General features: G+C 48.0%; 1 protein-coding gene across 1 annotated transcript; it reads right to left on the bottom strand.

The window, feature by feature from the left end:
• Positions 1–6,152: 6,152 nt before the first annotated feature.
• On the bottom strand, positions 6,153–8,462 carry LOC141718305 (uncharacterized). The gene is made up of 3 exons (XM_074520688.1): positions 7,409–8,462; positions 6,824–7,317; positions 6,153–6,752 (listed from the first exon to the last, which is right to left on the bottom strand). Exons 1-3 carry the CDS (start codon positions 8,460–8,462, stop codon positions 6,153–6,155), a joined length of 2,148 nt encoding a protein of 715 aa, XP_074376789.1.
• Positions 8,463–11,139: the final 2,677 nt, after the last annotated feature.

The following is an 11,139-nucleotide window of genomic DNA, read 5'->3' as shown; positions in this document are numbered from 1 at the left end:
CTATGGACTTGTGGAAGGAAAAGCAGAACGCCGAGCCAGAGACCCGCCCAGGGGATCAGCGAGAGCGGTCTAAAGAACAGTCCGGAGAATCTCGGGGATCCGTCTTCGACCGGATTGCGAAGAATTTAAAAAAGCCACCAGAGGACGCCAGAGATGAAATAAGAAAGGCGGCCCTCCGGGAGAGAATCCGAAAAGAAGAAGAGGCTAAAGCCCAAGAATCCATAGAAAGGAGGATCCGGGAGGAGGAGGCCAAACTTAAGAAAAGGGCCCACCGGATTCACGTTTCCTCAGACTCGGAACCGGAGAAGGAGTCCAAGCAAGAACAAATGGCCCGGGTCCTTCGAGACCTCAAAAGGAAAGTAGAGGGCGACATGGAAGTAGGGGCAGCAGCGACCCCGTTCACAAAGAGCCTGGAGGCCACCCCTAGAGAGTCAGGGCTGAAGCATTTCAATTTCGACTCTTTTGACGGGCTGGCTGACCCTGAAGAGCATCTGAACTATTTTGAGCAAATATCCAATATTTATGATTACAGCGACCTGACTAGATGCCGATTCTTCGCATCAACACTGAAGGGGGGCGCTCAGAAATGGTTCAGCCGCATACCATCCCGGAGTGTGGACTCCTGGAAAGACTTCCGCGAGATATTTTTGAAAAGATTTAGGGCCAACCGGATGAACGAGTTGCAGATGTGTCACCTAGAAACAATCCAACAAAGAAGCAAGGAACCCCTTCCGGAATTCATCAAAAGATTCCAGGAAGCAATCAACCAACTCTCCAACTTAGAAGAAAAGGAGGCAGTAAACATCTTCCGAAGAAACTTGCACCCGATATCTTGTGAAGGCTATGTCAAAGACCTGATTCACAGGGAGCCCCAAAGCCTGGCGTCAGCATACGCGTTGGCATCAAAGTTCATAAAGGAAAATGATTTCCTCAAATCAATGAAGATGAACAGAAGAATACAAGACGATGACGAGTCTCCGGAACGACGCTCGTCGTCCCGGAGAGACAAGAGATACAAGCTTGACAGACAAGCCAACTACATTCAGCAGTCCCGGGGAACCCCACCCCGGGATACATACACCGAATCAAGAAAGGGTGAAAGGAAACCCAAGACAAAGAAGGAACCCAAGCCGGAACCGGAGTGGACACCCCTCAACAGGCCCCGGGCCGATATTTTGCGCGAAGTCAAGGGCAAACCGTTTTATTATCCGCCAAAACCCTTGCTAGCACCGCCCGAAAACAGGGCCCGGGACAAGCATTGCGGCTATCACGAAGATCATGGCCATACTACTGAAAACTGTTTCTCCCTCAAGATGTTCATAGAAGACCAAATCAAGAAAGGAAACATGAACCAGTATCTTCAAAGGGGCTCGAATGACAAAGACAGAGCCACGGGAAGAGGGAAAAATGTGGTGAATGTTGTTTTCGGCGGCACAGTCTCCCCACCGCGGAGCCCGGATCGGGAGAATGACGTGATGATGATCCAGACTCAGGAGGACGAACCGATTTGCTTCTCTTATTCCGATTATGAGGGCCTCGATCCGGATCACAACTTGGCATTAGTGGTGACCCTTGACGTCGCTAATAACGAGGTAAAAAGAATCCTAGTTGATAATGGTTCATCTGCTAATATCGTATTCGAGCACACGCTTAACAGGATGGAGCTCGGACACCTCAGAATGGATCCCTGTCTTGAAGACCCTTTGTACGGATTCGGGAACACCATGATTCCAATCCGGGGTATCATCTATCTTCCCATCATATTTGGAACCGCACCCCGAGTGGTCTCCCATATGATGAAATTCTATGTGATAAACGCAACCTCCTCATACAATATGATCCTTGGAAGGCCCACTATCACCAAGCTCAGGGCGATCCCCTCAACTATCCACTTGAAACTCAAGTTCCCCACCCCAGGAGGCACTGGAGAACTGAAAGGAGATAGAGAAATGGCCGGTAGATGCTATGGTCAAGCACTCGTCATGGCAGAAACAGAACCCGAAAACCGGAAGAGAATAATGTCCCTGCCCAAGGGACAAAGCAGAAAGAAGCATCGAGAGCACCTTAGTAAAAGGCCCCGTCTGGATGTGAACATGATCGAAGACTCCGGATACAGCGTAACCAACGCTGACGCCCGGATTCAAAAGTTTGTAGAAAGCAAGGAGAAGACTAAGGTAGAACCGGCCCAACAGACAATCGAGGTAGATTTGGAACTCGGGAACCCCACCCGAAAAATCAAAATCGGAAAGGGATTGGAAACCACATTCCAAAAGGAGCTTATCAGCCTACTAAAAGAACACGCTGACGTATTCGCCTGGTCCCCGGAAGACATGCCAGGGATCGATGAATTCGTCGCCATGCACAGTCTGGATGTAGATCCAAAGCAAAAACCAATCAAACAAAAGCGAAGGAACTTCGCCCCGGAAAGGCAACAGGCAATCGACCAAGAAGTCGAGAAGTTGTTAAAGGCAGACATAATCTGTGAAATTAAATATCCGGACTGGCTAGCAAACGTTGTGCTGGTCAAAAAACCCAACGGCAAGTGGCGAATGTGCGTGGATTATACAAACCTCAATTCAGCATGTCCTAAAAACTCTTACCCCCTGCCCAATATAGACCAGCTGATAGACGCGACCTCGGGCCATGTCATGTTAAGTTTTATGGATGCCTTCTCGGGTTACAACCAGGTCAAGATGAATCCGGCAGATATTGCAAAAACGGCATTCATCACACACCGGGCCGTCTACGCTTTTGTTATGATGCCGTTTGGGTTAATCAACGCCGGGGCAACATACCAAAAAATGATGAATACCATCTTTAAAGAGCAACTGGGCAGGAACATGGAATCTTATGTTGATGACATGATCGCCAAGTCAGTCACAACCTCAGAGCACATCCAGGACCTTCGGGAGTGTTTCGAAAACTTGAGAAAATACAACATGAAGCTGAATCCGGAAAAATGCACGTTCGGGGTCCCTTCCGGGAAGTTTTTAGGCTTTCTAGTCAGCGAGAGAGGAATAGAGGCCAACCCGGAGAAGATCAAAGCTATAATGGAAATGACAGTTCCCCGAACTCAAAAAGACATCCAAAAGCTCTCAGGATGCCTAGCGGCACTTCGGAGATTTATCCCAAAGCTGGCAGAGAAATGCTTACCGTTCTTTGAGCTGTTAAAAGGAGCCCAGAACAAAAAGCTAATCGAATGGACCCAGGACTGTCAAACAACGTTTGAGGAAGTAAAGCGGCATCTGATGAACCCGCCTATTTTATCAAAAGCAAAGCCCGGGGAGCCCCTTTACCTATACATCGCAGCCGGGGAGAGAGCAGTATCCTCTGCACTCATCAGGGAGGAAAATGGCACACAGACCCCGGTATATTATGCGAGCCAAGTCCTGAAAGACGCCGAAACCCGGTACCCCAACCTGGAAAAATTCACACTGGCCCTCGTGCACTCGAGCAGAAAGCTAAGACAATACTTCCAAGGCAGGGAAATCAGAGTAATCACCAATCAACCACTTCGCAAAATCATCCACAAACCGGACGCCTCCGGAAGATTAGTCAATTGGGCAATTGAATTGAGCCAATTCAACATCAAATTCATCCCGAGGACAACCATAAAAGCCCAGGCGTTGGCCGAGTTTGTCATGGAATGCACTTTCCCAGAAACCCCCGAAACGCCGGAAACCGGTTCCAAAGATAAAAAAGAGTCTAACAACCGGGATCTTTGGACGCTATATGTCGATGGCTCGGCCACAGCCGAAAGGTGCGGAGCTGGTCTGATCCTCTCCAGCCCGGATGGATTCGTAATTCAGCAGGCCATCACCTTCGCCTTCAAAGCAACAAACAACCAGGCTGAATATGAAGCCCTACTCTCCGGGCTTAGGCTAGCCAAATCCCTTGGAGTAAAGAGGTTAACAACCTACAGCGATTCTCAGATCGTGGTAAGACAAACCAAGGGTGAATATGTCGCAAAAGATCCTAAATTGGCCCGATATCAGGAAATGGTTAGAGCAATCCTGGAAACCATCCCGGACTCGACCATCTTGCAGATAAACAGAGAGGAAAATGCGAAAGCAGACGAGCTGTCCAAGCTCGTCCAGAATACTTCAGATCTAAGCAGTTCGGTTTACTTCGAGGAACTCGGAGCCCCCAGCACCGATAGACAAGAAGTATTTTGTGTTAGCAGCCCGGAGAATTGGATGACGCCCTACATAGCCTACCTCGAGGACGGTACCCTGCCGGAAGATCAGAACAAAGCCCGGTACCTCAAGTATAAGGCTGCACGCTTCTTTCTGGAAAACAATCAGTTATACCGGAGAACTTTCTCTGCACCAACTCTAAAGTGCGTTGATCCGGAGGAAGCGCATTACTGCCTCCGGGAAGTTCATGAAGGGATCTGCGGGGATCACCTAGCGGCTAAAGCTCTAGCCTACAAAGTCATCAGACAAGGCTATTACTGGCCAACAATCCACGCTGATTCATGCGCCTATGTCAAAAAATGCAGTAAGTGCCAGAAGTTCAGCAACGTACCAAAGCAGGGGTCCAGCCTCCCGGGATCCGTTCTCTCACCAATCCCATTCGCTGTCTGGGGAATTGACATCATGGGTCCTTTCCCTCGAGCGAAAGGGGATCTCCGTTATGTCCTAGTAGCAATAGATTATATGACTAAGTGGGCGGAGGCCAAGGCTATGAGAACCATTAACCAACAAGATTGCATCAAGTTTGTAGACACGATTGTAATGAGGTTCGGGATCCCGATGGTCTTAATCTCGGACAATGGCCCGCAGTTCGTGGGTTCAGATTTTGAAACCTATCTAAAAGAACTCGGGATCAGACACAAAAAAGCATCTGTTGCCCATCCACAAGGGAATGGACAAGTCGAGGTCACAAACAGAATTATACTCCGAGGCCTGGAAAAGAGATTGGAAGACTCTAAAAAGAACTGGCCGGAAGAACTCCCGAAGGTTCTATGGTCATACAGAACTACCCCCCGGACGGGAACCGGGGAGACTCCGTTCAAGCTCGCCTACGGTACTGAAGCCCGGTTACCGATAGAGGCCGGATCCCCTTCTCACAGAGTGACCAACTTTGACGAGGTCTCCAACATAGAAGGCCTCAGGACTAACCTCGAACTCCTGGACGAGGTAAGAGATCGGGCGGTAGAAAAAATGGAAAGCTACAAGGAAAAAACAAAGCTTTACTTTGCGAAGAAAGCCAGAATACGGGAATATATGGCAGGAGATCTAGTACTCCGGGACACTGAAGCCTCGGACCCAACTAACCAGGGAAAGCTACAGCCAAACTGGGAAGGCCCCTATATAGTCAAAGAAGTGATCCGTCCAGGAACTTACAAGTTAAGCTACCTCAGTGGAACCGAGGTCCCCAACACCTGGCATGGAACCCGCCTAAGGAAATTCTACCAATAAGGAAAAGGTGCACACCCGGGAAACACATCTACATCTATATTATGACATTTTGATGTAAGCACTGTCCTCACCCACCCCAGAATGTAATTTTTGCTTTCAATATGAATGAAAAACTCTGCTTTAAGCGTTCCATAGCTTGAATCAATTTCATTACGTTGCTCCGCTATTTGCCATCAAATTTAAATAAGCACAGCCCATGTGTACTTTAAAAATTTCTATCAAATGGAGATTTACCCCTGCCCGGGGTCCTATAAAAGCTCAACCCATGAGTACTTATAAAAATTCTCAAAGTTAAATGTTGTTACCCCAACCCGGGGTCTGCAAAAGCACAGCCCATGTGTACTTTAAAAATTTCTATCAAATGGAGATTCACCCCTGCCCGGGGACCTATAAAACCCAACCCAGGAGTTAAACGTAATTACCCCTACTCGGGGTCCTATAAAAGCTCAGCCACATGAGTATTCATAAAACGTTAGTAAAGTTAAAATTTTACCCCATCCCGGGGTCCACTAAAACACAGCCCATGTGTCCAAGTCTGAAGCTCTAAAACATGCGAATCAATATGAAGGAAACAGAGCATAATAACATTAAACTACCCCGGGAAAACACACCCCGGGGAGCAAACCAAGATTCAAATTACAATCGTCTAAAAAGCCAAAAGGCTTAGTTCGGAATAACTTAAGCTAAAAATAAGGAAATAAAACTACATGCCAAGACATGGCAGAATCTTTAAGCTTCAGCGGCAGAGTCGGCGGGAGGCGAAGGAGGCTGCTCCGGATTGCCCTCTGGTATGGGAGGCTGTTCAGCAAGTGGCGACCCGGAGAAGGAGGGAACATTGCTGGACGTCCCAACACCGGAATCCATTGCCCGAATAGCTTCTTTTTCCTGCTCCAACCGGGTCTCCTCTTCTATATACTTCTCCAAGAAGACGTCTATTGTACCATGAGGCTCTTCGCCGAGATACTTCGAAGCAACATTCCAGCAGATCTGGATCTTCTCCAGCGCTTTGTCATTCAGCTCTTCGAAGTACGCGGGAGTACCCCGGAACCCTGCCAGAACCTCCTCGGGAGTGGGCCGGGCGGCAAGATCGTCCTTCAACTTCTGATTTTCAGCCCTCATCTCCCGAACAGAAGCCTCAGCCCGGTCCTGCCTCTCCCGGATCTCGTCCAAAATCTTCTTATGAGCAGCAGCCTCCCTTGCACTCGCCTCCTTCAACTCCCGAATCTCCCGGGACAGCCGCTCGGATTCAGTCTGGTAGACCTCGGCAGCATCAGCCTTCGCCTGAAGGCTCCGGGTTATGCAAACCAGTCCAGCAACCCGGGAGTTAGCCTGAACATTAAAAGTCATGATTAGGCAACACAAAAACAAGAGTACAAGAAGAGAACAAGAAAAATGCTTACAGCAGTGATGTCCTCCTGAAGCCCGACCAGGAAGTCATCAAGGGGCTCCTTCCTGTATTTCTTCCTCTCCGCCGTACTGGCATAATTCTCGAACAACTCCCTCCGGCGAACCTCCGGGGTAAAACTAGCAAGCAAGGCCTTCAGAGTCTCCGGAGTGTCCGGAGCCAGATCAATAGCAGCTTTCTTCGAAACCGGGCCCTCAGAAACATCGCCACTTTTATCCCCGGAACTCGCAGGGACACCTTTCCTCTTTCGAGGCATTGGAACTCTTATCACATCCCCCTGCTGCACGTCTTCGGACCGGGGCTCATCGATCACGATTGTCGTCCTCCCCGGGCGAGACGGCGCCGCCTTCCGGGCCGCATCATCACCCTCTCCAACCTTCTTCTTCCCAACATCCACGCTAGTCATTCCCCCAATCCTTCGCAGCTTGGCCGACAGATCTTTAAGTTGGGCAGACATGTTGGGGGGATAGGGAATCAACTTCGGAATGCCTGAAAAGGAGAACAGCAAGAAATCAGTCCCGGATACAAGCAATCAATAAACAGATACAGTATCAAAATAAAGCAAAGGCAATAGACTTACATCCGGCAGCATGCATGTTCTCATTGCTAGTAAAATAGTCCCGGGTCCACTGCGTCCCAAGTGCCCCACAGAAGGCATAAACCATCGCGAGAGCTGCTTGCCCGAGCCGCTGGACCGGAAACCTATCTGTTTTAATCTCAAGTTTATGGAGTGGCATGAACTCCAGATCCCCACCCCGGACAAAAATGAACTCCCGGTGCCATCCCTTAAGCGACGTCAACATACTAACCGGGAGCACCATCTTATCAGAGGGATACCCACAATCCTCTATCCTAAACATGAACTCGTAAATCGGCCGAGCGGTGGATCTCTTAATTTTAAAAATATGATGAAAAAGTTTGAAGGTGGGGAGGTAACTTTTGGCATGACAGCAAGCTAAAAACCAACTGATCCATTTCACCGAGTTCGGGGCCAGCTGAGTGAAAGGGATACCATAAACATCCCGACATAGGGATTTGGTGAACTGATGTAGTCCAAGGCGCATGCCCCGGAGATGCTCAAGTGGAATTCCAACCCATCCCCCCTCCGGTCGGTGGTATACCCTTTCATGCTCCTCAGGCCATCTCCACTGGTAGGCGTCATCAAGGTTAAAGGCAAGCCTAAGGGCACCATCTACCTCGGCGTCTGTGTATTTCTCCTGAACCTCTCTATGAACCGCCCCACACTCATACCTAGTACCCGGGGCGGTAAAGAACTTCCTATCCATCTCATCCTCATTATAAGGCTCCCGGCCTCCCAAACCATCCGGGCCCCCATATGCCTCGGATAAATCTCTGTAATAAAAGCTCAGGGGTTTGGGGTTCACTCGGCACTGGACAAAATATTCATCTACATCCTCCCACGACCCATCCGGATTCGATAAAGTACCCCCGGGACCTAATACTAGGGTCTGAGCTAAAACTCGTTGAGGCGGGTCAACCCGGGGAGGCATTTCTACTGAACTACAGCTAGAAGAGGAAGAGGGGTAGAAAGAGTTAAGTTCACCTAACCCGACAGGACGCTCGGAATACCGATTCCTAAGAGTAGCAATACGCTTAAAACGACTACCTGGCATATACTACACGTGCCTATGAAAACGCACCCCGGAGTCAATGCCAAACCCGAACCAAACAACAAAACAAAAAAAAAAAAACAGAACAAGTTTAGAAACAAATCATGAACGTATCTTACCCCAAAAACAAGATCTGCAGCATATACATACATATACAACAAAAAGCAGATATCAAGAACACACCCCGGGCTCTACAACTATTTACACTACAAAAACCCACTTATTCGCATACAAAACTACAAAAATCCATGCTATTCACACAAATGAGACACAAAGCCATTGGAAAAGCTACGCAAAAACTACATTACAAAGATTCGAGGCTAAAACATCAAGGCGGTCATGAAATACGAGCAAAAAATGCAAAGTGGCGAAGCAAAAACTCGCGCAAAATAACTACATGCATCGCAAAAACATAAGGAAAAAGTGAAAAAGGAAGCAAAATAATCGAGATACTTACAAATGGGCAGGAGAAAGAAATGTGGCTTCAACAAGAAATGCCCCGAAAAATCTCTGAAAAATCTCTCTTGGCTCTCTCTGTGGAAGTGTTTGCGTAAAATAAAAATGGAGAGAAAAGGCAAGTATTTATAGAGGGTAGAGAGAAGAGATGAACGGCTTTGTGATTAAGGGAACCGTCGGGGCCACGTGGCAGAGCCCAATTAGCCCCAAAAAGTAACTGCACAGCAGTTATTACATGAACCGTCACGTAATCATTACGTGGGCGCGTCTTTTTAGGCAAAAAAGGGGGGAAGCAAAAAACTGTACACTCAAAAGATACGCATAACAACTGTATATCTCTGACCCCGGCTGGAATCCCAACAGCCGCCTGGCATCTCGGGTTTGCAGCGACAGCTTTTCAGAGTCCAGTTAAATCAAATGTCAGGAGTGTACTTGCCCACCAAACCGTGCCCAAAATTCGAACTTAAAATGACTAACCAAGTCAACCCCGGAGTCTCATCCCCACGTGACCCCGGGCTTAGGGGGGAATAAAGCAAACCCCCAAAATTTTCCAAAGTATTTCAAGGAACCCCACCTTGAACTAGAATCAAATGACTAACCAAGCTAACCCCGAAGTCTCATCCCCATTTGACCCCGGGGTTTGGGGGGCAGCAAATCAAACAACCCCCACAATTTTGCAAAGGCGCCGCGGCACAAGGGCAATTACTCTACTCCCCCATCCGGATAAACCCGCATAAGGGAGTGGGGGGCAAATGATAGCCCATAATAAGTCAGGCCCAATTGGAGAGGCCCAGGGCCCAAACATAAGACCCCAGGACACGTGGCGGCATCACCACCGTCCACGTTCCCGGGATCCAGAACGTTCCTACGGTCCAGATCCGATAGTACTCTGACGGATTCAGCGTTGACCTTGGGGAGCCCAGGACACGTGGCAACATCACCACCTTCCAGGCACCCGGAATCCAGGACGTTCTTACGGTCCAGATCTGATAGTACTCTGACGCATCCCAGGCGTCCAGATGCCCTACAGTCCAAAAGGCCAACCTACGGTCCAGATGAAAAGGGACAAACCCCTAAACCCTAGTAGGAGGCCTATAAAAGGTAGAACAGAAGGAAGGTTAGGAGAAGCTTTTTTACTCTCTCTCTTACACACATATATTTACCTGCACACACGTACTCCTCACAAACATATCTGCATAATCCCAACTTTGCCCTTCTTCTCCTCAAAACCCTTTCTCATCCTCACGCCGGAGGTGCCGCGGGGACGCTACCCCCCTCCGGTTCTGTTTTGTAGGTTCCCACCCTACAGCTACACCGCACACGGCCATCGCCACAGCCTAAAAGGAGTTCGAGGTCGGGCCTTACAAGGAGGAGGTCCCGGGGTGATCTGGGATTATCAATTCCTGTCATGTGCTTGATCAGAAAATAACTAGTATTAGAAATTTTTTGAAAGTGGAGTCAACATGGTACCATAATGAATTCCCCACTATAACACAAAACACATCTCAAAATGCCAAATTAAGCACAACTTACAACTACACTCAAATAACACATGTAACTGTAAATGTGCCCCAATATGGAGATATCAGAGGCATGAATCATATAGCAGACCAGACCAGACCAGACCACCAAGGTTTTACAATAAGGAACATTCCGATAAACTTAGCAGAGCAGTCCCCGGACTTGACTTGTGACAACTAATATTTATGAACACGTATCGTTTCAGGTACCAAAACAACTCCCGTTTTGTGTAACAATTGACAGAAATGTTTTTAAGCACTACTTCAAAGTTCCTTAATAAATATCTGTGCTGCACATCTATGCTGAATTTGGGTAGCATTGCCTAGAAGAATATCAACTACTGATAGGCTAGGAAGATTTGGAAGGCAAGTAAACAGTCGCTGAGTGTTATTTAGTTCCAGTGATGTCAAAGTCATGATCGTCTTCTTCATCTTGTCAGTTCTTGCAATGGCGCTTAAGGGCACTCCATTACCTTAAAGGTTGAATTCGATTCTATTGTGCAATATATCGGGATCATTTCAAATTCGGTGAAGATTGATATTCTGAGATTATTGTTCTCTTCAATAGTCTGTTTGGGGAAGGAATGAAATGCTAGGAGAGCTACGACAGACCTTATCCCTCGTATCCCACTTACTCGGGCAAATGTTCCAGGTAAACTGTTTACAAGTAAGGTTTCATAAGCAGATAAAAAGATATTCATCTC

Source organism: Apium graveolens, chromosome 4 (genome assembly GCF_009905375.1).
Source record: "Apium graveolens cultivar Ventura chromosome 4, ASM990537v1, whole genome shotgun sequence".
Taxonomy (NCBI): Eukaryota; Viridiplantae; Streptophyta; class Magnoliopsida; order Apiales; family Apiaceae; genus Apium; species Apium graveolens.
Note: the sequence above shows the minus strand (reverse complement) of the source record. Positions and strands in the feature narration are given on the sequence as shown.

What these genes read in the sequence shown, in the direction of transcription:
- LOC141718305 (XM_074520688.1), bottom strand. Translation starts at nt 8,462, where the DNA reads ATGCCAGGTAGTCGTTTTAAGCGTATTGCTACTCTTAGGAATCGGTAT. An exon ending in GAACATGCATGCTGCCGGAT is followed by an intron (nt 7,318 to 7,408) that starts GTAAGTCTATTG and finishes TCTCCTTTTCAG; the next exon opens with GCATTCCGAAGTTGATTCCC. An exon ending in TTCAGGAGGACATCACTGCT is followed by an intron (nt 6,753 to 6,823) that starts GTAAGCATTTTT and finishes TTTAATGTTCAG; the next exon opens with GCTAACTCCCGGGTTGCTGG.